A 25029-nucleotide genomic window follows, 5' to 3' on the forward strand; every position below is an offset into this window, starting at 1 on the left:
AAGTCACAAACAAACAAATAATGATACTCATCTCCTATATCTTCTGATGTACATTTTCTGCAAATGCGATTCGCTCTAGGTATATTAAGGTATCTTTCTTTCTGTACTGGCAGGTTGTTATTTGTAGTTCTAAATTTCATGAGTGTAACGACTTTTTGGAACGACAAGGATTTAATGTAGTCTTCACACACAAAACTATCTTTAAACATTCTATAATTACAAAAAATGTCTTTTGTATCCATTTCTAAGAACCAATTGTGAATATACTGGTCATATAAACACCGCTTTACTTTTTCGTTAAACCAAGTAGATGTATATTGAGAAACAAATTCTTGTTGTATCCAAAACCCAGAAAGACCTATATCACTTAACGTTTTTTCTATGCATGACAGATAGTCAGAAGTAAACATCTTTTGCGAATATAGTCTATAGGTAAATCTGTAAGCAACACTTGGAAATGTATTTTTGTTAACTGGGTCAATTAGTTTATACCAATAACAGAGCATTCTACATTTCATATTGACATCTAAGGGATATTTTCCAAGTTCGCCAAAAACCATTGCATTAGGGGTGGATTTTCTTAGTTTGAAAACTATCTTATAAAAACGCAACTGAAGCTTTGTAGCTAAATCGCAAGAACCTGAACCCCAAATTTCACAGCCATATAGTAAAATCGGAACAATCATTTTGTCAAATAGATCAATCTTTATATCCACGGGCAATGAGAGTTGTCTACATGTGCGAAGAAGAGCAAACATAGCCCTTGACGCACGGTCATACAAATTTTTTTGTGTTACCGAAAATGTATTATTATAATTAATCTGTAACCCTAAGTACATCACATCAAGGACTACTTCAATTGGCTTATCATCATACGTAAATTTAGGTATAATTCTTATTTTACCCCTTGAAAAAACAATGACTTTCGTTTTTTTAACATTAATATTCAGTTTCCATTTCAAGCAGTATGCATGCATTTTATCTAAGCATTCTTGCAATTTCGTTTCAGACTCAGCACAAATCACAGTGTCATCAGCGTACAATAATACAAATAGTTGAAACATTACATTCACATCAGCATCATCCATACCAAGAGAAACAGCTTCTCTAGAGAGAGAAGTCAATCCATCACTAGTTTCCCCTAAATACGGCTTTAGGTCATTTAAAAACAAAGCAATAAACAAGGGAGACAAATTTTCTCCTTGTCTGACCCCACAAATGCTAGGAAAATAACCAGAACATTCACCTTTAACTTTAATACATGATTTTGCTTTATCATACATATTTTTAACAGTTTTCAAAAAATTTCCATTAACATCAGAGCTAACTAATTTCTCCCATAAAAGTGCTCGCCGAACTTTATCGAACGCTTTCTCATAGTCGACAAATGCACAATACAAACGCTTTTTCTTTTGGAGAAAAAAATTTATAACACAATGCAAAGTAAAGATATGATCTAATGTTGAAAAACCAGCACGAAATCCTGTCTGTTCTTGACCTAGCTTATCATTAAGTTCCAAGAAAGTCGATAATCTGGTATTTAAAATCGCAGTGAATAGTTTACCAAAGCAGCTAAGTATTGTTATTCCTCTATAATTAGTTGGGTCTGTTTGGGAACCCTTATTTTTATACAGCGGGATAATTTCGCCAATGGACCACTGAGTAGGGACATTACCAGACTGTAACACAACATTAAACAACTTAACAACAATATCAATCATCCCATCGTTAAAGGCTTTCAAATACTCATTAATAACTTTATCTTGACCACACGCTTTGTTGTTTTTCAATTTTTTCACACATTTTATAAATTCCTCTTTTTTAATGGGTGCATTCAGAACTTCATTATTTACACTATTATCACCAAACAGATCTCTTTCTTCATCCACATCATCTTCGTCACATTCCTGTAACTTTGTAAAGTGTTCTAAAAATGATGAGCAAGAAGGAAACTTAGTACTTTTGTTATTATTCTTATTCTTATTTAGCTCATTCCAATACGCCTTTGGATCGCAAGTTTTCATTTTTCTTAGTTTCTTCACAAATTCTTTATGATACAACTTACATTCTTTTTTTATTGTTATTTTATAGTCCTTAAAGGCATTCTTCTTTTCATGCTCAGAGAAAATATTTCTAAAACGCTTAACTTTGTTTTTTGCACGTACAAATATTTTCCTTTTTTCTTTACAAACTGCAAGAGATCAAGACCTTTCTCTGAAGATGTGTCGGTCTGCCTGTGTAGGTGCCACGCCTGCTGAACAGAGAGGTCAAGGCAGTACATGAAGAGAGGCCACCACCATTTCTTGCTGCGGATGCTAACTCGGTACTTCTCGATGTTCTGGTCCATCCTGTCCACTCCTCCCATGTTCGGTTATAATGTCGGATGATCATGAGGAAAGGCTGGGGCACATCCACTTTCTTTTTCTCTGATCTTGACCAGCGGCGTGCTGTTTGGACTGGTTGAATGCCAACTTTTTTGGACACAACGTTGACAATGTTGTTGTCATTCCATCGGACGACAAGCAATCCAGAGTTGACATCTGTGGCGTAATCATACGTACCACGCCTCGTCTTCTTCATTTCGTAGATTGACTTCACAGGGCAGTCTTCAATTCGGTTGCAACGGATTGTTCCGGTGCACGCGATCTGCTTTGCGCTCAGGCAGTCGACCAGCTTGAGAGAGGTGAATAAGTTGTCAAAGGTCAGGTGAAAAGACTGGTCTTCCTGCATCTCTGCTATCAGGTCGATCACAACTGATCCTCCCATTCCCAACCCAGGATATTCAGTCTGCCTTCCTCTGGCTCCCTGGTATGGCTCCAGCATGCTGATAACCTCGTGCACATTGAAGGTTCTAAAAGAAAACAACAACATTGTGCTTTCAAGTGACTGACCAAAAACCCCTACACATTCAGTCCTAGCGTCCTATATATGGGACGCACCTTCAAAGACATGCAAAACCAAAAATATGAGCTTTGGGGAAATTCTGAGACACCGTTTTATAGATTATGTATAGATCAACATTTTATCTTCTTAGATATCATCAAAAAGTTTAAAACTGAAAAATATGCTTGCTTACCTTTGTGAGGTTGTCATTGTTGAACAAAATCAGCAGCTGAACCGACAAAATGGCTGCACTGGTAAAAAACAAACAGAGGGAAGCTACACATTTTTTTTTATTTTCAAGTTTCACTACTCTCCCTTGACTTAGAAATCTATTTTAAAATCCAAAACTTTCAAAACTTTAGTATACAAACCAAAAAATTGTAAGCGTCCCATATATAGGACGCACGGCTGAAATGGGTGCAAACAAACAAACAAAAAATGTATTGGTAAACTTAACTAACGGTTCAACGGACGCGTGCGAAATGTTCAAATGTTGTGTGGAGTTCACTTGATTTTCTGAAAATACGCCAAGTTTGTTTGAGAATACTCCAAGTGCAAAACAACGGTTCCCCGGTCTGGTGTTTACACTGAAGTTCTCAAATAACACTGAATTCTTTATGTTTTAAGATTGTTGCATTCTTTGTCTTTACAGGTGTCATAGCATGTGAAGCAGATCTTCAAAGTCGCCTATTGCAGACATGTCATCGTCTGCACTGGTTGTAAACTTGTATCAACAACTTTTTCCATGGCTACTGCTGCCGATTTAACAAGTATATTGTCTGCTGCAAACTTAACAACTTCTGTGTCTGCTCCTGCTTAAAATTCAACAATTCTTATTGTCTGGAGCTGCTGCAAAGTGAATGACTTCTTTGTGTGCTGCTGCAGATTTAACAAGTATATCGTCTGCTGTAAATTCAACAACTTCTTTGTCTGCTGCAGATACTACACATTCAACAACTTCTGTGTCTGAATAAATGTTTAGAACATATTGTCAAAACATGTTTCTAATGGTTTTATTTATTTCTCTTGTTTTGTTTTATGTTAGCCCTGCTTCAACTTCAACAATTCTTTTTATCTGCTGCTGCTGCAAAGTGAGCGACTTCTTCCTCTGCTGGTGGTGTTGCAAATAACCTCATATTAAATCCTTGTCTCTTCTGGCATCATTTTGGATGTATAATATATATGTTCTGCGCGAACTTAGAATCCGGTTTCATTCTAGAATGGACCGGGTCCAGGTTGGAATTCTAACCCTGCGCAAGTACAGGGGTGCCATTCTAGAATGAAACCCTTGAATAAAGGGGGCCGTAATGTTTGTAGGTAAGACAGAGTTGTCTTCCCTTGAATTATCTCCACCTGCACCTTCCCTTTGATAAAATGGGGCTGATTTGTCTACCCCTGAACAAAATCCTTTGGCGATCTTGCGATGTCATGTCATGTCAAGAAAGTTGACACTCCTGAGTACGCAATAAACAAAGGCAGACCATAGCAAGGGGGACTACCAGGGCGGTATTGTTTGCAGGGCAGTTGTTTTTGTGATGAGAGCCGGTTGCGGCCGCTTGCAATGTCAGCGCTGTCTCCCTCTCGGAAATGTCCGGTTTTTTGACAATTTTTTTGACAGACAGACAGACAGACGGTCAGACCGACTAACCGACAGACAGACCAACAGAAGGACAGAGTGAGTTATAGAGCTGTTGTCACAGGTTTAAAAAAAAGTTGACATTATATCTTCACAATTCAGAAGACCAACTTCATGTATATGAATAAGATTAAAAGTTACAAGCGAGATCGGCAAAACACTGTCAGTCCGGAAATTTCCGTTCGTAGCGATCAGTGCTGAGTGTCTCTCAAAATCGTAATCACTTTCAGAACATCACAATCCCAATTCACGATGTCTTTGAGTAAAGTGTAAAAAACCCGAAAAAAAACCCAACCAAACACACAAAAAACAAAAACAAACAGAAAATCCACATTTGTGGCTTTGGCTGTGTGATAGTCTAACTGAAATGACTATTCCAACTTGGACCCAAATTCCAACCTTGCGCACGGCCGATTCTAGAATGGACCAGCAACAAGGGTTTCATTCTAGAATGGCACCCCTGTACTTGCGCAGGGTTAGAATTCCAACCTGGACCCGGTCCATTCTAGAATGAAACCGGATTCTAAGTTCGCGCAGAACATATATATATATATATATATATATATAAGGCAAAAGAAACGCAAATAAAAGATGCGTTAATTAAACCTTTACAGACTTGAAATAGAAAGAAAATCATGATACTAGCATGTTCTGCACGTGTTGTTTTAGCAGTCTCATCTTGTCAGAACCGTGTTTGCCGTTATATGGGTCACACGCGAGGTCTTGTTCACGGGGATCCTAAACCATCATGGGGACAACTTTCAGAACATGCAAAATGTGGAAAAGCAGCTTTTCGTGTTCAGAGTGTTCAGGCAAGCTGTACCGTACTCACAAAACTGTTACAACATTCATTTCTGCGACACAGGCGCGATGCCGAGACTATCACCAGATCAGCGCCAACAGGCGATCGGGAGACTTGATGCCGGACAATCAGTTCAGCAAGTTGCTAGGGCATTTGGAGTAAATGTCACCACGGTTTATCGCCTGCAGCAACGTTTTCATGCCATTAACAGTACCTGCGACTTACCAGGACGTGGCAGACCCCGGGTAACAACAGCCCGACAAGATCGCCATCTTGTCCATCAACACCAGCGAGATGCATTCAAAACTGCCGCCAACACAGCCCGTAACACATTCGGGGTGCATAGACAACCGGTCAGTGCCAGAACTGTACGCCGACGCCTTTGTGGGCAGAACCTGGTAAATCGGCGTCCTCCTCGACGTCCTGTCTTGACAGCTCAGCATCGCCTGGATCGTCTGGCCTGGGTCCAGCAGCATGCCCACTGGCGCCATCGGGACTGGCGGAGGGTTCTTTTTTCGGACGAGAAGCGCTTTTGTCAGGAACCTGGCGATGGGCGTGTCCGGATCTGGCGAAGACCTGGACAGCGGTTTGCGAACAATAACATCCTGCAGCATGATCGATGGGGAGGTGCCAGCGTCGTGAAATGGGGCGCCATTGGTGTCAACCAGCGAGTGGGACCTGTCGTCGTCGGCCAAGGTCGTAGGAATGGTGTCAATGCAGACCGCTACATCAACCAAGTCCTGCGTCCCTATATGTGGTTCCATTTGTCCAGAGGCATCGGAACTGCCTGTTCCAGCAAGACAATGCCCGTCCCCATACTGCACGTGCTACCCAGGACTTCCTGCGTCACAACAGCGTGAACCTTCTGCCTGATCCTGCTCGATCTCCGGATCTCAACCCAATCAAACACTGTTGGGACATCATGCAAAGAAGGATTAATGCCCTTGCCCGGAGACCCCGCACAGCAGCAAAACTGCGTGCTGCCGTGACCCAGGTGTGGGCTCAGGTCCCTCAGCAGCAAATTAATCACCTCGTCCTCTCCATGTACCGGAGGTGCGCCACAGTCATCAACGCCCAGGAAGGAGCAACACACTATTGACTTTCAACAGTCTTCAAACAGTGTTCAGAGGAACATGGCACGTCATGCTCTCATCCCAATACACTTTTCTCTATGGTTTTTGTATCGGTCAATTCGTTTCCTTGTTATTACCCGAAATAATTAATTCGACATTAAAATTCATGTGTAACCCATCTTCACTGCAGCATTTGCGTTTCTTTTGCCTCTGAGTTTATTTCTGCAAAGACTTTTTGTAAACCCAAAAGATGGAATAGAATTGGTAAATTTCTAGGTACAGAACCTAAAAGTGTGGTATACATGCTCTCCGGATTAAGTAATACAACAAGATCAAAGAGGGTTAGCTGCAAAGTTAACCGTTCTCACCAAAAACCTTTTTCAAACTTTGATTTGAGTTTACATGTTGGTGTTTGCTTGTCTTTTTTTAACATGGTTTTAGCTACATATATAACACTACAACAACAGCAGACAGAAAAGACTATGGGAAATGCATCTTCAAATAAAAAAAACATTTAAAAAGCAACAAAAAAAAAATACAATTATTTTCCTTATGATTCGTTTGATTATGTTTTTTGGGGGGTTCTTTTTATATTTAGTCAAGTTTTGACTAAATATTTTAACATCGAGGGGGAATCGAAACGAGGGTCGTGGTGTATGTGCGTGTGTGCGTGTGTGTGTGTGTGTGTGTGTGTGTGTGTAGAGCGATTCAGACTAAACTACTGGACCGATCTTTATGAAATTTGACATGAGAGTTCCTGGGTATGAAATCCCCGAACGTTTTTTTCATTTTTTTGATAAATGTCTTTGATGACGTCATATCCGGCTTTTCGTGAAAGTTGAGGCGGCACTGTCACGCCCTCATTTTTCAACCAAATTGGTTGAAATTTTGGTCAAGTAATCTTCGACGAAGCCCGGGGTTCGGTATTGCATTTCAGCTTGGTGACTTAAAAATTAATTAATGACTTTGGTCATTAAAAATCTGAAAATTGTAAAAAAAAATAAAAATTTATAAAACGATCCAAATTTACGTTTATCTTATTCTCCATCATTTGCTGATTCCAAAAACATATAAATATGTTATATTTGGATTAAAAACAAGCTCTGAAAATTAAATATATAAAAATTATTATCAAAATTAAATTGTCCAAATCAATTTAAAAACACTTTCATCTTATTCCTTGTCGGTTCCTGATTCCAAAAACATATAGATATGATATGTTTGGATTAAAAACACGCTCAGAAAGTTAAAACAAAGAGAGGTACAGAAAAGCGTGCTATCCTTCTTAGCGCAACTACTACCCCGCTCTTCTTGTCAATTTCACTGCCTATGCCGTGAGCGGTGGACTACGAGTATACGGTCTTTGCTGCGTTGCATTGCGTTCAGTTTCATTCTGTGAGTTCGACAGCTACTTGACTAAATATTGTATTTTCGCCTTACGCGACTTGTTAATGTTTGCACTCAACGTGAAAAATACGTTGAAACAGCCGTTGTATTATAATTTTATTTTGGTCAAATTGACATTAGCGGTAAACGTTAAAGTAACGTTAATTTAACTTTTATCTTGATGAGCGTTAATTTAAGGTTAGCCATAAAACATTAAATAAACGTTAGCCATAAAACATAAAACTAACATTAATTTAACGTTACATTATGGTAATTTTTTTTTTTTGTAACAAATAAAAATTTTTGAAAGGTTTGTTTTTGATATAATATGTCATTTTTTTCAATTTTTTTTTTCAATTCTTTTTTTTTTTTTTTTTTTTTTTTTTTGCTTGTTAATGTCAATGTTACCACCACAACAATAACAACATTTTTTTGTTGTTGTTGTTTGCTTTTGCTTTGATTTTGAACGGTTATGTGTCAACGTTTATTTAACGTTTTTTTAACTTTTCAGTGCAAACCGGTTTTTTTGTTTTTTTACGGGCAAACGTTAAATTAACGTTTGAAATTGGTTTGATTTTGAACGGTTTTCTGTCAACGTTTATTTTACGTTTTTTAACGTTTCAGTGCAAACCGTTTTTTAATTGTTTTCGGGCAAATGTTAAATTAACGTTTAAATATGGTTTGAGAATGAACGGTTATGTGCCAACGTTTATTTAACGTTATTTTAACGTTTCAATGCAAACCGTTTTATATTGGTTTTCAGGCAAACGTTAAATTAACGTTTCAAAATGGTTTGATATTGAACGGTTATCTGCCAACGTTTATTTAACGTTATTTTAACGTTTCAATGCAAACCGTTTTACATTGGTTTTCAGGCAAACGTTAAATTAACGTTTAAAAAAAGTTTGCCATGAAAACGGTTTGCTTGCTAACGTTAATTTAACGTTTGCTTTATAACCGTTTTTCTGATGCTAACCGTAAACCAAAATCTAACCATGCAAACGTTAAATTAACGTTGAATTAACGTTATCATGCTATCAGGGTTACAACTTAGATCTAACTGAACTTGATCACGTTAGATCAACAGTGCTATTATTTTGTAGAAACTAAAAAGGCACTCGGAGTCCAGTAACAACATTGAAGTATCTGTGAATGTGTTTCTGGCAATTAAATGGGAACTCTGGTGTACAAGAGATCTAAAAAGTGTAAACAGGTTGTCTGCAGTAAAACAACAGCACCGTTTTACTGGATAGTTCTGCAGGCTGGGAGTTTGTAAGCCTCAGCATGGATTGAGCGAGTGCTGAGTGCAATTCGTTTCGCTCTATCGTATCAATTCACACATTGACCCTGCAGCAGTGACGATCATCTCTAGATTGCATTCGGCAAAGTTCGTCGCTCGAATTGCACTCATTCCAGCGATACCGTGTACTGGGTTAGCGAGACACGAACGACAACTCTAATCGATAAGCATCCGTACACATCGGAAATTCCGTTTACGTTCGTAGCTACTCGGAAATAGCCTTCGGGATTGAAAGCCCGTAACTGACGTGTGAAAACAAATGTCGCCACCCGGCTTCAGTCGGGTCGGCGGAGAGGGGAGAGAAGAGAGACACAGGAATAAAGAATGCCATGTCGGTAACTTTCTGCTGCTATTGTCTGGTGTAAGTGGATACATAGAGAATACTACATGGCTTGCTGTGTCGCACCAGATTTACACGAGTTTTTTTTTTTAATATTGAACTGCGAGCGAAAGCGAGCTGTTCACTATTTGAAAAAAACAACGAGTGTAAATCTGGTACGAAACAGCAAGCCATGTAGTATTCTGTTTATCCTACATACTGTACTTACGTGTATTTTACTGAAAATGTCCTGCAGTCGAGGCAGCTAAATTGAAGACGCTTGTTTTGGAACCTCGATCTCTTCTAAAGCCTCGTCAAATCTATTACGTCAAAGCAAAGAAACGTCACTCTGAAAGTGTGGCGTGACGTGTTAGTTTTTAATATTCATCGAGGGTAATTAGCGAGCGCAATTTTTTTTCTATAATGACGTTTGTCTCGGTGACTTTGGCATCATAAGCAGTGGAGCAAGAGGCGAAGCCTTCAAGGCTCACGTAAGAAATCAACAAACAGTAACACAAACTCAATCACTCCGTGTCAATACACATCTATGGTCACACATACACACACACCCACAGTAAGCATAGGTGACACTGTGCAAGAAAGCGAGACACTAAATCTAGATCTGAATGACCGATTTCGAAGAAAAAACTAGTCTCGGCCCGCTCAAAATAATTCCTTCGCGTGACGTCTAACCCTCTTACGTCATAATGTGACGTCTTCGAATGTTACGTCATAATGTGACGTCTTCAAATGTTAAAGTTTCTACCACAGACATACATACATACGCACGCACGCACGCACGCACGCACAGACAGACAAAAGTTAGCATCGCATAGGCTACACTTACGTGAGCCAAAAACAGGTCCCTGCCAGACTTGCTTGACATGACCTCATTTAATGATATACACACGTGTGATTTGAACGATTATTATCTAACGTGTGTCTCTCTCACGTATGTAGGATAAAGAGCAAGACGTGTAAAAAAAATATGTGGGAGCATAGGTCTTGACGAATACTTAGCGGCTTTACGCATATGTACAGAGCCTACAAACAGTGTAACCTCAAACATGCTGGTCTTGACGCGTGGGAATTGTTCAGCGCAGTTTCAGCGGCACAGACGACGCACGGCCTATTATTTATGCCGCGATAGGGATTATGACGAGTACTTGGCCTGTTTTCCTTTCATGCAACCTGTAGCGGGCTGGGATAATCTGCAGTGCGTCGTCAGTCCTGCTGAAGTTACACAATGTATGTGAGTGGAGCTCCTAACGCTACGACTGATATTGTAAGTCTGTGCGTATGACAGCGTGTCGAAGAAACAAAACTTCTTACAAATCTTTCTGAAGACCCTCAAACGCCGCTGTTGAAACGAAGTACTGTACCCTGAACAATGTATGCTTTATATTCTAAGTTACAGCGCCTACACACGAGGAACAAAAAGCGCGATAGTTTTGTGTTTTAAGTCGATTCCTTCCGTTGACCTTGCATTGATTTTCAAGGGACATAACTACTTACTGGACTGTTCACGAAGCGAGTTCATTTAGGACACTGAGCTTGTATTTTAGGATTTTAGGATTTTAAAAGTTCCAAAAAATAGAGTAAATTTTCTTTGTTAAACTTGATCAATTAACGACTTAAAGTGTCCGCTTCCCCCACGTGCTGTTACAGAGATACGTAACGCTACGCGGAAGCGGGAAATCCAATGGCCCGCCCCACGTCGTATGGTTCGACCACCGTTTCACGCCAGACTGGCCTGGATTCGCAATTATCCCGATGAAAATTATATGACAACCGCCGTGAGTGGGATTTACTGGGTGGCTGCAAGACCCGACTGTGGCGACGGTGCTGTCAGTCTGGACGTTGGACCCGGACTCTTCAACGTCTTCTGTGACAGTGACAAAGCCCTCTCCGCATCTGGAGCATTCTACTTGCAATATGAGACAAAGGTAAGTTTAAACGGGTGTGCTGGTTGGAAAGAAGGGTTAGGACGGGGGGGGGGGGGGGGGGGAGCAGCTTTGAGTGTCGCTTATTTATTTCGTTATTTATTCACTTACATAGTTTTTAGTGATTAAATATTTTCAGATAGGAATCCTTTCCTCCCGATCCCATTCCTTGTTTTTCATTCATTCATTCACGTATTGCTATCTTAAAGCTAAAGGAAACAATTCAGCTCTCCGCCTCAGATCTAGTATATGACCTTCCTTCTTTGTCTCTGTTACTTCAGTATGGGTATATATGTTGTATTTTTATAGCTCAATAAATACATAATGGACTCCAAAAAATATATGATAGTGCAGATTCCGATTTGGGCAAAGAACTACTTTCCTCCCGACCTTTGACCTCGCGCCGAACAATGTGACACATTTGTATGAAGTTCCAAAATCGTATTGCACGGCTCACAAAACCATATCAGTTGCACGCAAAAATGAATCTCAGAACTGATCTGATGTATGGGATGCAATAAACAAACGTTTCCTTCATTATGAAAGCAATGCAGATCGAAAAAAACGAACATTCAACTTACAAGATACCCAGATGCTAGCGAACCAAAACAAAAACACGAGTACCCTCCCTTGCATCGTTAGCAGACGACTTTTGAGAGTATGTCAGTAATGTGTTTGGTGTGCGTCTTCAGTTTCTCTGGCAGTGTCGGTGTGGGAACTGACAGAAGCTAGGGAGCACAGATAATAGAAGCCCTGTCACATAGACTAATCACACAATCAATACACATTTGGCTCATGTTTTAAATGACAGTTTCGAGTTTGTTAGTCAAACTCAAAGCAACAACACTGTCACTGGTGACATGCGTAGCGAGACCGAGAAGCGTCCTTACCTGGCACGGTTTGGCTTCGCTATCAAACATCGGCTGTTTCACGTGTTTTGCGAGCAAGTCTGCTCTTTTGCCTGGCTCTGCAGTAAGTCCACATTGGCGATGAAGGTATCCAAGAACTTAACATGTGTGTATGTTTCCGTAATCCAGTCATATTCCTTCAAAATGCAATCAATCGGCGGTGACAGACGTGTCAGCAATTCGCGACTTCACCAAGTCGGTCCCGTTTTCCTCACACCCATACCAGTTTAGGTTCATTCATGCAAACACACTCGCAAAACAGTTTATCACGTAGATACATTTCAAATAGGGAGCAAATGGTTAAATCTAAACCTACATATTTGTTCCCTAAAATGTGCTTCTCTGTCAATAAGCCTAATTGTATAATAACACGTTCGAGAAAAACAACGTGGAATCGATTCTGAATCGAGTAAGCCAAATGGGTCCCAAACCCGTTTCGCCCGTTCTGCCGACCTGAAACGCAAAACAAAAGAATTGTGCGCTTCAACTAAATTAATTTCTATACGACTTCATTACTTTCTTGCAACTTATGAACCTTTACTTAAAGCTTTTAAATGGTCTGAAAGTAGTGTTACCGCGTACTTATCGATGCACTCATTCGTTTTATTTTTTCAGCGACGGTCACTTAGTTTAAGGTTGCAAAAGGGCTAAGTCTCGCTGGCACCACTGTTTTACAGTCCACAGATCGCAACAGTGCCGCTAGTAGTCTACACTTTGTGTTTGATGGTAGAATGGGATATACAGATTACAACACTCGTGGTTTTTTATATGGCTTGTATTTCAGTCAAGACCCAGCGGGAATATCAATCGAGAGCCACTCGCCAGAGGCTCGTGTCTCCCGATGATATTCATCCGCTGGGTCTTGACTGAAATACAAGCCATATAAAAAACCACTCGTGTTGTAACCTATACATATATATTCCAATTGAATAAAGCAGAAAACTTCTTCTTTACCTAGTCCTGTGTTGAACAGCAGTGAAAAGTTGACCGCTTTTCCTGTTTAACCTTTTCAAAATTAGATCTAACTTGTTCGCGTATCCATTTCTGGATCTGCAGGCTGGTACAGAGTTACCTCCCTTTAGGCTTTTTCAAATTTCCCTTGTTTTAACCTAATTTCTTGGTTAAAACTTGTCTAAATTTCTAAATTCTTTCTTAATAAATATCAATTCTACACTTTGGCCTTAAATCAAAGTGTTTCCCTTCACAGATATCCTCTTGATGTTGTCAGATGAGGGTAGTCTCCCATGCCAACAGAAGCTACCATTCAGAGAATGGTTTGCTTCTTAGTTGGATACCATGGGTTGACAACTCTCGCCATCAGTACCACCTGACCACTGATGAGACACAATTGTGTCGAAACACGTGTCTGGTCTAGGTACAAATACAATGGTTCTCCTCAGGACTAGATTACCTTGCGATATGTCCCCCACAAAGGGACTTTGCTCTGTAAATCTCTGTCTCCCTTGAGGAGGGTCTGATGCTCCCAATAGGCTGTCTGTGAAGGGATACTTTTTCTCTCTCTCTTTCTCTGCTAAGAGATTTTTACAAATCTCGGAAGAAAGTCTCTGCTGACTTTCAATTGTTTCTTTCACAATTTCTGATGTTTTATATATTTATATATATCCGAGGAGGGTCTGATTTCCCCAATAGGGCTGTCTGTGAAGGGACACAATGTTTAATTCCTCTCTATTTTGCTCTGCTAAGAGATTTTAACAAATCTTAGAAGAAAGTCTCTTCTGACTTTCAATTGTTTCTTTCACATTTTCTATATACTGGGTGGTCCACTAAAAGTGCCCTATTTTCTTGTTGGTCTCATTTTTGACTGCGAAGAGAGATTTAGAAAATGTCTCCGCAAAACAATAGTAGAATCATGGCAAATGATGTCCTGCAAATTTGTTTAAAATTGGTTTGTCCTTAGTAGTTGGTAATCTGCTCTACCCAAGGTCCTCTTCGTACAAGAACTGCTGCAACACGAACGTTGAAATTGTCCATGACTCGTCCAATCATGTCAGCTGTCAGCTTTTATGCGCCTGATTTGCCTTCTAATGTCGTCCTACAGAGCTGTGAGGGTCTAGGAATTGTTGCCGTATATTCTGTCCTGGGTACTCCCACAGAAAGTAGTCGTATGGGTTGCGATCAGGGGAATAAGGTGGCCAAGGGAAGTCAGTGCGTCGTGAAATGAGCCTATCGCCAGGAAAGAGGAGGCTGGAAAGAGAATAAGTGGATATGATAATGTGTTGCTGTAAGTTTATTGTTACGTTATTTTGTTAGAATGTGTTATATTTGGTGTTTAAATAGTATGGTTTTATTCATAGCTGAAATGTATTGCGCGGAGAGCATATTTTAATTAGGTTCGCGCTATATAAGCTGTCATTATTAGTATTATTATTATGAGTTATTTCTAATATGCTGACTGTTAGCAAATGATAACAGACATGTCGAGAAAAAGGATATCAAGCATGAGCCGTTTAGGCGAATGCTGATATCGTTTGTGAAACATGTATGTTAGCATTTGCTAACAGTCATCATATTAGAAATAACTGGGTTTTTTACCGTTTAATTCGACCAAAAGAAATTTCGAAGCGACCCCGCGAATAAGGCAGAACAGCCGCAATGGGAACTTGAGCGCTACTACCTGATTATGCCTGTCAGTCAAATAATTCTCGTGACCTAGGTCAGCCAATCAGAGTAACACAACTGACGTGATGATTGAATATTCACAGGTCAAATGCGTTTGACACACAACAATCTCACAAGATAAACCATGTTGAACATGCGTTTCGCTTGCTTCGCTTTTTTTTGTTGAACAGAAAGTGACAGATTTAGAACGGACTCCAGACGGACAGGAAATGACGTAAAGATACATTTGACGTAAAGTGAGTGACGCAGTTTCACTTGATTTTTCCGAACTTTGATAATTTGGATTTCAAGTGAGCGGGTCGGCATTGCACACCCAGAGGGTGGGCGGTGCCTTGCTGTTCCGAAAAGCACCCACCAACAAAACTCGCTTTTCAGTAATGTTTAGATAAACTGAGTATTATCTGACAGCATTTGAAGTGTTATTCTTTAGAATAAATCACGCTGATATTGTTGATTTACATTTTTACATTGTCTTGTTTATGTTTAGCGTGATAAACTAAACGAGTCCCTGCCTGAACGTTATAACATTTCAATTAGAGATCATTAGAGGGTCATCTAGAATCCGTCCTGATTGGTCAGAAAGCCAAATGGGGCACTGAATTGGTAATAAATCATACTAGAAGTACTCTACCATCATTACTATCAGTCGAAACGGGGTGATACATATTCCATTTGACCTTTCCTTGGGGATATCCCGTACTAAAAATAGAATCTGGGATTGTTGGAAAGCTGTTCAATTGGCACTCACGCACCATATTCGATTTTCAATACACGACTCAAAACCTTTGGGATAAATCAACAAGTCGCTTGAGGCGAAATTACTACATTTAGTCAACCTGTCGAACTCACAGAAGGAAACTGAATACACTGCATTTGTTCACCAAGACCGTATAGCATCGTCAGTCCCCCGCTTGTGGAAAATGCAGTGAAACTGACAAGCAAGTACAGCGCCGTACCGGTTGCGCTGAGCAGGATAGCACGCTTTTCTGTATCTCTATTCTTGTTAACTACCTCAGCTTGTTTTTAATCCAAACATTACATATCTATATGGTGTGGTTTTTTTTAATCAGGAACCGACAAGGAATAAGGCACAAAAAAAATTGTCTGTTTCTGGTCACCCGACCGACCCTAAATTTCGGCGCCGACCCTAAACTTTTTTTTCTCCAAACTCTCAAATTTTTTTTTTTTTTTTTTTTTTTGGTGGTAAAGGACAGGGTGAGAAAATGAACAACAAAAACGTGTGAAAACGAAAGTCCGCTGACGATTTGTAAATGTGTTGAGTGTCTTGTCTCTATGTATAGTGAATCCAGTCTCTTTGCGCGATTTTTAAAGTTAGTTTTATTGGTCTACATTTGGGGTAAAAAAAAAATAAAAATAAAAAATAAAAAATCCCTACCTACCGACCCTATTTTTTTTAGCCATGTTACCAGAAACAGACAATTTTTTTTTTTGGCCTAAGATAAAATTGTTTCTAAATGGAGAGTCTGCGTGAAGTGGAATCTTGAATCAAATCCCTCGCCGACCGTGGGGATCGCACCTATGTCGATATCAACAACTGGTTTCTATGCCAGTGCTGCTACTGATCTCCCCGCCCTAGTCTGGCTAGGTTTTTACATGGGATGACGTCATCCCTCCACTTGGTCACATACCCCCCCCCCCCCCCCAAAAAAAAAAAAAAAAAAAAACCTCGTTGATATCTGTGCACACTGAGGCTTGTTCTGGTTTTTGTTGCTTTTTAATAAATGAATATCGCAAAAGCCACCTGATGTGGGCATGTGACTCAAGGGGAGGGGGAGCGAGAGGGGATGGAGCGGGGAAGGGACAGGGGGGGTTGAATTGTGCGGGGGGGAGGGGGGGGGAGGGGGGTGTTTTTACCTCATGTTACCACTTGACCAGATCTTAGTTAGTGAGCCGAACTGTGCTTGTAAGCGAGCAGCTTAACCATCAACAATTGAGCATACGTAGGCCATCAGCATTCATTCATTAATTTTCTGAGCTCACTCACCCATTCCTATGATAATCATGCACTTCACAGCTCATAGTAACTTACAAGTCCGGGAGCTACCTGCAAGGCGGCACCTCCTTCTCCTTCGCATACCAAGAAGGCAACCAGCGAAAGTACATAAAAAATACCGCGCACCTAGCCTATACCGCCTGGACGGACCGTGTTGGCAATTACCCCTGGAATGGAAAGCTCAGCTTCAACAAAAGACCCCTAGCCACCACCTAAGGTTCTCTCGGCTACAACTATGTAACGTGTACGTGGACCATCCCCACGACTGGTAGCTACATTGTGTCTATGCGAGGAGACCCTAGTGGCCACACCCTGAAGGTGAAAGCTGAAAGATTAGTTTTGTTCCAAATACCATTGTCTCGACTACGAGCAACTGTGTGTGTGAGTGTGTGTGTGTGTTAGCAAGTCCTCGTTTGTGACCATATGCACGTATGTGTGTGTGTGTGTGTGTGTGTGTATGTGTGTGTGTGTGTGTGTGTGTGTGTGTGGGTGGGTGTGTGTGTGTGTATGTGCGTGTATGTGCGGGTGCGTGTGCGTGCGTGTGTACTGTGTGCGTGTGTGTGTGTGCGTGTGTGTGTGCTCTAGCTCGTGTGTACTGTGTGCGTGTCAATTGATTGTGGTTAACCAGGGGTGTCGTTTGGGTCGGCCCTTCGGCCAATCGACGATATTTGTTTACTTTGGCCGAAACTTTCATGTCCCTATCGGCCAAATGTCCGAAGAGTATTCGCCTAATCGGCCAAAGTTTGTCCAGTTTATTGTATTGGTCAGCCAAAGTTTGTCCAGTTTTTTGTATTGGTCAGGCTTTGATTGCTAAAACTGCTGCCGATGTACTTAGTCAACTGACTGACGTTTATTTCCTTCGCGAATACCAACAAGTCGCGTAAGGCGAAAATACAATATTTAGTCAAGTAGCTGTCGAACTCACAGAATGAAACTGAACGCAATGCCATTTTTCAGCAAGACCGTATACTCGTAGCATCGTCAGTCCACCGCTCATGGCAAAGGCAGTGAAATTGACAAGAAGAGCGGGGTAGTAGTTGCGCTAAGAAGGATAGCACGCTTTTCTGTACCTCTCTTCGTTTTAACTTTCTGAGCGTGTTTTTAATCCAAACATATCATATCTATATGTTTTTGGAATCAGGAACCGACAAGGAATAAGATGAAAATGTTTTTAAATTGATTTGGACAATTTAATTTTGATAATAATTTTTATATATTTAATTTTCAGAGCTTGTTTTTAATCCGAATATAACATATTTATATGTTTTTGGAATCAGCAAATAATGGAGAATAAGATAAACGTAAATTTGGATCGTTTTATAAATTTTTATTTTTTTTTACAATTTTCAGATTTTTAATGACCAAAGTCATTAATTGATTTTTAAGCCACCAAGCTGAAATGCAATACCGAAGTCCGGGCTTTGTCGAAGATTACTTGACCAAAATTTCAACCAATTTGGTTAAAAAATGAGGGCGTGACAGTGCCGCCTCAACTTTCACGAAAAGCCGGATATGACGTCATCAAAGACATTTATCAAAAAAATGAAAAAAACGTTCGGGGATATCAATCCCAGGAACTCTCATGTAAAATTTCATAAAGATCGGTCCAGTAGTTTGGTCTGAATCGCTCTACACACACACACAGACAGACACACACACACACACACACACACACACACACACACACACACACACACACACATACACCACGACCCTCGTCTCGATTCCCCCCTCTACGTTAAAATATTTAGTCAAAACTTGACTAAATATAAAAACGAAACATCAATGTTTTGAACGGAAGCCATTGCCAAAAAATATAGAAGCCAGAGTGACCACAATCTCAGCGATTGCGTTCGCCGGTTTGCGATAGTTTATCAGTCAGTCAGTGCTTTCGATTTGGATTTGAGCATCATGTCGCAACCAAAAAAGAAAAAAAACTAATTGGCCAAGGTTTGCTACCCTTCGCCAAGGTACGTGATTCCGGACAAAATGACAGGAACACAGCGAATGTGGACAGTGTCAGTGTGAGTGGTAGTAGTGTTGTCGAGTCGATCGAAGCAGACAACATAGCAGACGATAGTCACCGCGAATCGAAATCTGCTGAGCCAGAGAATCAAACACGTCCTCCAAATCGTGGTTTCCAAGCAAAATGGCTCACCCTACACGGTTTTTTACACCCCCGGTATAGGGGTGTGTATAGGTTTCGGTCGATGTGTTTGTTTGTTTGTTTGTTTGTTTGTGTGTTTGTGTTCGCATATAGATCTCAAGAATGAACGGACCGATCGTCACCAAACTTGGTGAACAGGTTCTATACATTCCTGAGACGGTCCTTACAAAAATTGGGACCAGTCAAACACACGGTTAGGGAGTTATTGGTGGATTAAAATTATACAAGGACTTATAGAGGGACATCTTAATGGTCAAAGGGAAATAACCATTCTCACTCAGTCACTGCCACCAACTGAGAAGGTTATTTTCCTTTGACAGGGGTGTTTTTCCTACCTCGGAGGAATTTCTTGTTATTGATGTTTTACCAGTCATGTTTACCAAGGCTTGTCAAGATTACCACAAGATTGGAAGAGTTTTACTTTCAAGAAATTAAAGTTAAAGGTTTGAAAAAAAATGCAGAGAACTGATGTAGTTAAATCAGCAAAGCTGATTGTTTCATTTGCAGTAAGCAACATATAATCCAGGGGTGGGGGGTGTTGCAGGGGTTCCGGACCAGCCCCCCCCCCCCCCCCCCCCCCCCAAAAAAAAAAAAGAGAACAATGTGTCTGTGAATTTTATTTTGTGTTTCTGTCTGTAAAGCTGGGGGAAGAGTTAATTGTCACAGTATGCGACATGTCTTCCTTCTAACCATACTATATGATGTCGGCAGCAGATATCAGTGAAGATAAATTGCCATTATTACACCCCCGGTATAGGGGTGTGTATAGGTTTCGCTCGATGTGTTTGTTTGTTTGGGTGTGTGTTTGTGTTCGCATATAGGCCCATTGCAGAAACTCAAGTTATCAACAGCATTTCTACTCGGCGCGCGCGGTATGAGAATCACGGGTGGTAACTCTCTGGAATTGGTCATCCGCCGCCATGTTGGATGCCTTGCACGATCTCTGACAGTGCTAAAGCGTTGGGTGGCGACTCGACAAAAGTGAAAATGACACGTTGTGTGGCATAGGGGGTAAAAATCAAGGGTCTGCCAAACCCGGCAAATGCAGTAGGCAGCCCAGAGATCCCTAAGTACCTCTCCCAATTGTAGTACTTTTCGGCAATATTTACAGTTTCAAATTGCTAGGATAGCTTCTTTGTGGTTTTAGAGAGGTGTTCTGGGGAAACTGAAAGGTAGCCTCGTCAGGGGACAACTATTCAAACCCATATCCTCATTATTTTGATTCTCAATTGAGAATAATCATTTATAGATGACTATTATTCATTTCCCTTTTTAGGATGTACTTGCACGTACTGGTGGTTTATTACCCAAATGTCCTCACAGTGACTGAGGCTTATATAAGGCTCAGTGATTCGTGTATTTGTTTGTTCAGCCCATTTCTTTCTTGTGTTTATTCACAAGAAGAAAAACAATAAAGATAATCATTTATGTATGATTTATGGTGGGATTTTTCCTCCATGGTGTGTACTAGGATGTATTGTACTAAATGTACTGTGGTCGTATATTAACGGGTTATATTCCCCGTATGTGTACTATGCGTACAGGTTCATTGGAGGGAGGGTGTAATAGTTGTTTGTTTGGTTTAGCAACGAGACAATATATTCATCCCTTTTTGGAAGATGAGGGTGGTCCGCCCGAGGGCAGACCGGGTTGTAGGTTCGGGACAATAGATTGACTATTGTCGTTTAGGCAGCTTGGGGATTCTGTTTCGGTTCGCTGAGTGGTCGTGTGGCCGTTTTCGCTGTTGGTTACGGCGCTCGCGCCTTTCCCTGTCTGCATACACAGTGAAATACGCAAAAAGAACAAGAGTGCAATGAAGAAAACTAACAAAGACGGCATCCAATATGGCGGCGCGAAGAGAGTATGAGCGGAGTTGTGCCCCTTAGGGCTAAAGCTAGCCGATCCATTTGATAACGTCACGCCGAGTAAGAAGAATGAATTGGACCTATAGATCTCAAGAATGAACGGACCGATCGTCACCAAACTTGGTGAACAGCTTCTATACATTCCTGAGACGGTCCTTACAAAAAATGGGACCAGTCAAACACACGGTTAGGGAGTTATTGGTGGATTAAAATTATACAAGCACTTATAGAGGAACATTGTGGCTGACGAGTCCCACCCTGGCCATCCCCTCTTCGAGCGCCTGCCCTCAGGTCGTCGATTCCGATCCCTGGGGGCACGCACTCGACGTCTCCAGACCTCTTTCTTCCCCCAAGCTGTTTCCTCCCTTAACGCATCCCATCCCTCAGTTGGGCAACTTCGCAGTCGGTGATCCTGCTGGAGGTGAGCTCACCACATCCTGTGACTCAGTGTTAGGTGGTGGTGGTGGTGGTGGTGGTGGGGAGGGGGGGGGTTGAGTGGGACTTTGATGTGTGATTTTTATTTTTTTCTATATTTTTAGCTGCATTATTTTAGTCATTCATGAGTGGGTGGGTGGAGGGGACGGGCTAGTTCTAACTATGCATTAGATTATAAAATTGTATTCTGTGTAGACCCTTCCACCAGCATCTTAGACCACTCTTTGTACTTTTTCTTTTAATAGATGATTGTCATTTGTTTTACCTCATGTCTGCCCTGCGTGTGATGGTGTGATCGTGACTGCTGTAGTGTGGGCGTGTGTGTGTTGGTGTGTATGTCAGTGAATGTGTGGGCGTGTGTGTGTGTGTCAGTGTGTGTGTGGGTGTGTGTGTGTGCGTGATTTTACCAACACTACGCTAAATTCCTTGTGCTTTAAATGTTTTTTTAATGTCACTTGGCTCAATAAATACTGTATTCTGTATTCTGTATTAATGGTCAAAGGGAAATAACCATTCTCACTCAGTCACTGCCACCAACTGAGAAGGTTATTTCCCTTTGACGGGGGTGTTGTTCCTACCTCGTAGGAATTTCTTGTTTAATACTAACGTTAAAAGAAATAATGAGTGGCTGCTGACACCAGTTGATCATGGTTAAAATCAAGGATAAGCCACAAATTGTTTATAAAATAGCTAAAATTCTTCAGCTTCAGGAGGGCTTTGCCCCCCAGACCCCCAACGGGACCCTGGACTCCAGGTTGTTATCTTTCATTCTGAGCACATGTTTAGGGTAAACATGACATTTATATTTTAATTAATTCAGGAGAAGATCATTTTTACATTTAGTCAAGTTTTGACTAAATGTTTTAACGTAGAGGGGGGAATCGAAACGAGGGTCGTGGTGTATGTGCGTGTGTGCGTGTGTGCGTGTGTGTGTGTGTGTGTGTGTAGAGCGATTCAGACTAAACTACTGGACCGATCTTTATGAAATTTGACATGAGAGTTCCTGGGTATGAAATCCATGAAAAAAATTTTCATTTTTTTGATAAATGTCTTTGATGACGTCATATCCGGCTTTTCGTGAAAGTTGAGGCGGCACTGTCACGCCCTCATTTTTCAACCAAATTGGTTGAAATTTTGGTCAAGTAATCTTCGACGAAGCCCGGACTTCGGTATTGCATTTCAGCTTGGTGGCTTAAAAATCAATTAATGACTTTGGTCATTAAAAATCTGAAAATTGTAAAAAATAAATAAAAATTTATAAAACGATCCAAATTTACGTTTATCTTATTCTCTATCATTTGCTGATTCCAAAAACATATAAATATGTTATATTTGGATTAAAAACAAGCTCTGAAAATTAAAAATATAAAAATTATTATCAAAATTAAATTGTCGAAATCAATTTAAAAACACTTTCATCTTATTTCTTGTCGGTTCCTGATTCCAAAAACATATAGATATGATATGTTTGGATTAAAAACACGCTCAGAAAGTTAAAACAAAGAGAGGTACAGAAAAGCGTGCTATCCTTCTTAGCGCAACTACTACCCCGCTCTTCTTGTCAATTTCACTGCCTTTGCCATGAGCGGTGGACTGACGATGCTACGAGTATACGGTCTTGCTGAAAAATGGCATTGCGTTCAGTTTCATTCTGTGAGTTCGACAGATATTGTATTTTCGCCTCACGCGACTTGTTTAACCTTATTCTGAAAATTCGATTATAATGGCAAACTAGTTAACTAATGTTAAGCTTTCAAGCTGAAATGCAATCCCATAGCCCGGACTTCGTCGAAGATTGCTTTACCAAACTTTCAATCAATTTGGTTGAAAAATAGGGGTGTGACAGTAACTCCTCAACTTTCACAAAAAGCCTGATATGTGCAAGTGAGTGTGTGGGAGAGAGAGGCGATTTGTCCTTCGCGGGGGGTATGCATGCAGTGCCTTGGCATTGCACTTCTACTTAATCATTATTATTGTTATTAAGGTACTTCTCTACAAGAACAACAACAAGTACGTGTTCTCTTGGTTCGCCCAACTCGGCACCACGAGCGGCCAGGCCGCGTGCTTCCAGTTCAACAAGGGCGACACGCTGTACATGGTCAATTCCTACGGGAGGTACGCGGGCAAGGAGACCTTCATGTCCATCGCTCTGCTGTGGGTAGCGTCCGAGTGAGAGCCACGCCGCACTATATCAGGTGCTCTTGTCATCTTTATTAATCATCATTGTCGTCGTCCTCATTATCATTGTGTTCCTCTTCCTACCCTTCCTCCTCCTCCTCGTCATAATCGTTTTTGACTATCTTGTCATCATCATTAATCTTCATCGTCGTCAGTATCATTGTGTTCCTCTTCCTCCTCCTCGTCATAATCGTTTTTGTCTATCTAGTTATTATCAATAATCATCATCTTATCACCATTATTCATCATCGTCGTCAGTATCATTGTGTTCCTCTTCCTCCTCATCCTTGTCATACTCGTTTTTGACTATCTTGTCATCATCCTAATCATCATCGTCGTCAGAATCATTGTGTTCCTCTTCCTCCTCATCCTCATAATCGTTGTTGTCTATCTTGTCATCATCATTAATCATCATCGTCGTCAGTGTCATTGTGTTCCTCTTCCTCCTCATCCTTGTCATAATCGTTGTTGTCTATCTTTCTGTGTGTTTGCTTATTTGGGTTGTTTATGATAATTGTTATGTCGGAGTGCATTTACCACAGTTATGACCATAACGGCTTGAAAAAAAATCCGTTAGTAGCCAACTATTCCATAGAATCATTTCTCTAAGTTCAGATCTGTTGTTTTTTTGTGTACCGCCTTTTATGATGTTAACCAAGATACGTATCATAATTTCTCTTTCAGGCATTTCCACCTACGTCGATGCATCATTCTAACAGACATGAAGTTTGCTGAGGGTAGTATTACACCTGTTTTAGCATTTGAAGATAATAAAAAATGTCTTCATGCAATGCACCTGTGTTGGGTATTCTGTGACTGCAAATTGTCCGTGATATGTGTGTGTGAGAGACTGTGTTTGTGTGTGAGAGACTGTGTGTTTGTCTGTGTCTGTATGTGTGTGTGTGAATGTGTGTGTGTGTGAGAGTGTGTGTATGTGTGTGTGTGTGTGTGCGTGTGTGTGTGTGTGTGTGTGTGTGTGTGTGTGTGTGTGTGTGTGTGTGTGTGTGTTTGCTGAACAATCCAGGATATGTTTCATCAAAGGAATAACGTATTCTTTCGAATCAGTTTCACTTTGCGGCGGAAATATCTGCTGCCTTAAAATCGTTGGCCTTTATATTCTGAGGAATACTATTATTTTTTGAAGAGTTGCCTTTTAAAAACGTGTTAAGGGCGCGCCAGACTTTTGAAACGTCTTTGCTGTTACCCACAAGTTTAACAAAATATGATCGCTTCGCGTTTCTCACAAGATTTTTTACTCTGTTACGCGCTTTTTTTATAATCTTCAAATAATTTGTTTGTCTTTAACTGGTCGCGATACGCCATTGCTTCGATGATATCAATGGTTAACCAGGGAGGACGTTTAGGATGTCTTACTCGTTTCCGCCTCACAGGTGCATGTCGATTTTCTACATCGATAAAGAGGGAATACCAGGCTTCAAGTGTCTCGTTAGGATCGGTAAAATTAAGCACAGAAGCAAAA

The 25029-nt window shown here is 40.7% G+C and overlaps 2 protein-coding genes across 3 annotated transcripts in view; both read left to right on the forward strand.

Moving 5' to 3' along the window:
• LOC138976450 (uncharacterized) overlaps positions 1-11347 on the forward strand; it is a 35066-nt gene extending 23719 nt beyond the window's left edge. The window contains exon 2 of the mRNA XM_070349305.1: positions 11068-11347. Coding sequence (XP_070205406.1) covers positions 11068-11187 — 120 coding nt within the window. The 3' untranslated portion in view covers positions 11188-11347. The remainder of the gene's footprint in view (positions 1-11067) is intronic.
• LOC138976489 (transcription intermediary factor 1-beta-like) overlaps positions 1-25029 on the forward strand; it is a 433321-nt gene that overhangs the window by 111215 nt on the left and 297077 nt on the right. The gene's annotated exons all lie outside the window — the stretch shown is intronic.

The sequence above is a fragment of the Littorina saxatilis genome, linkage group LG9, assembly GCF_037325665.1.
Source record: "Littorina saxatilis isolate snail1 linkage group LG9, US_GU_Lsax_2.0, whole genome shotgun sequence".
NCBI lineage: Eukaryota > Metazoa > Mollusca > Gastropoda > Littorinimorpha > Littorinidae > Littorina > Littorina saxatilis.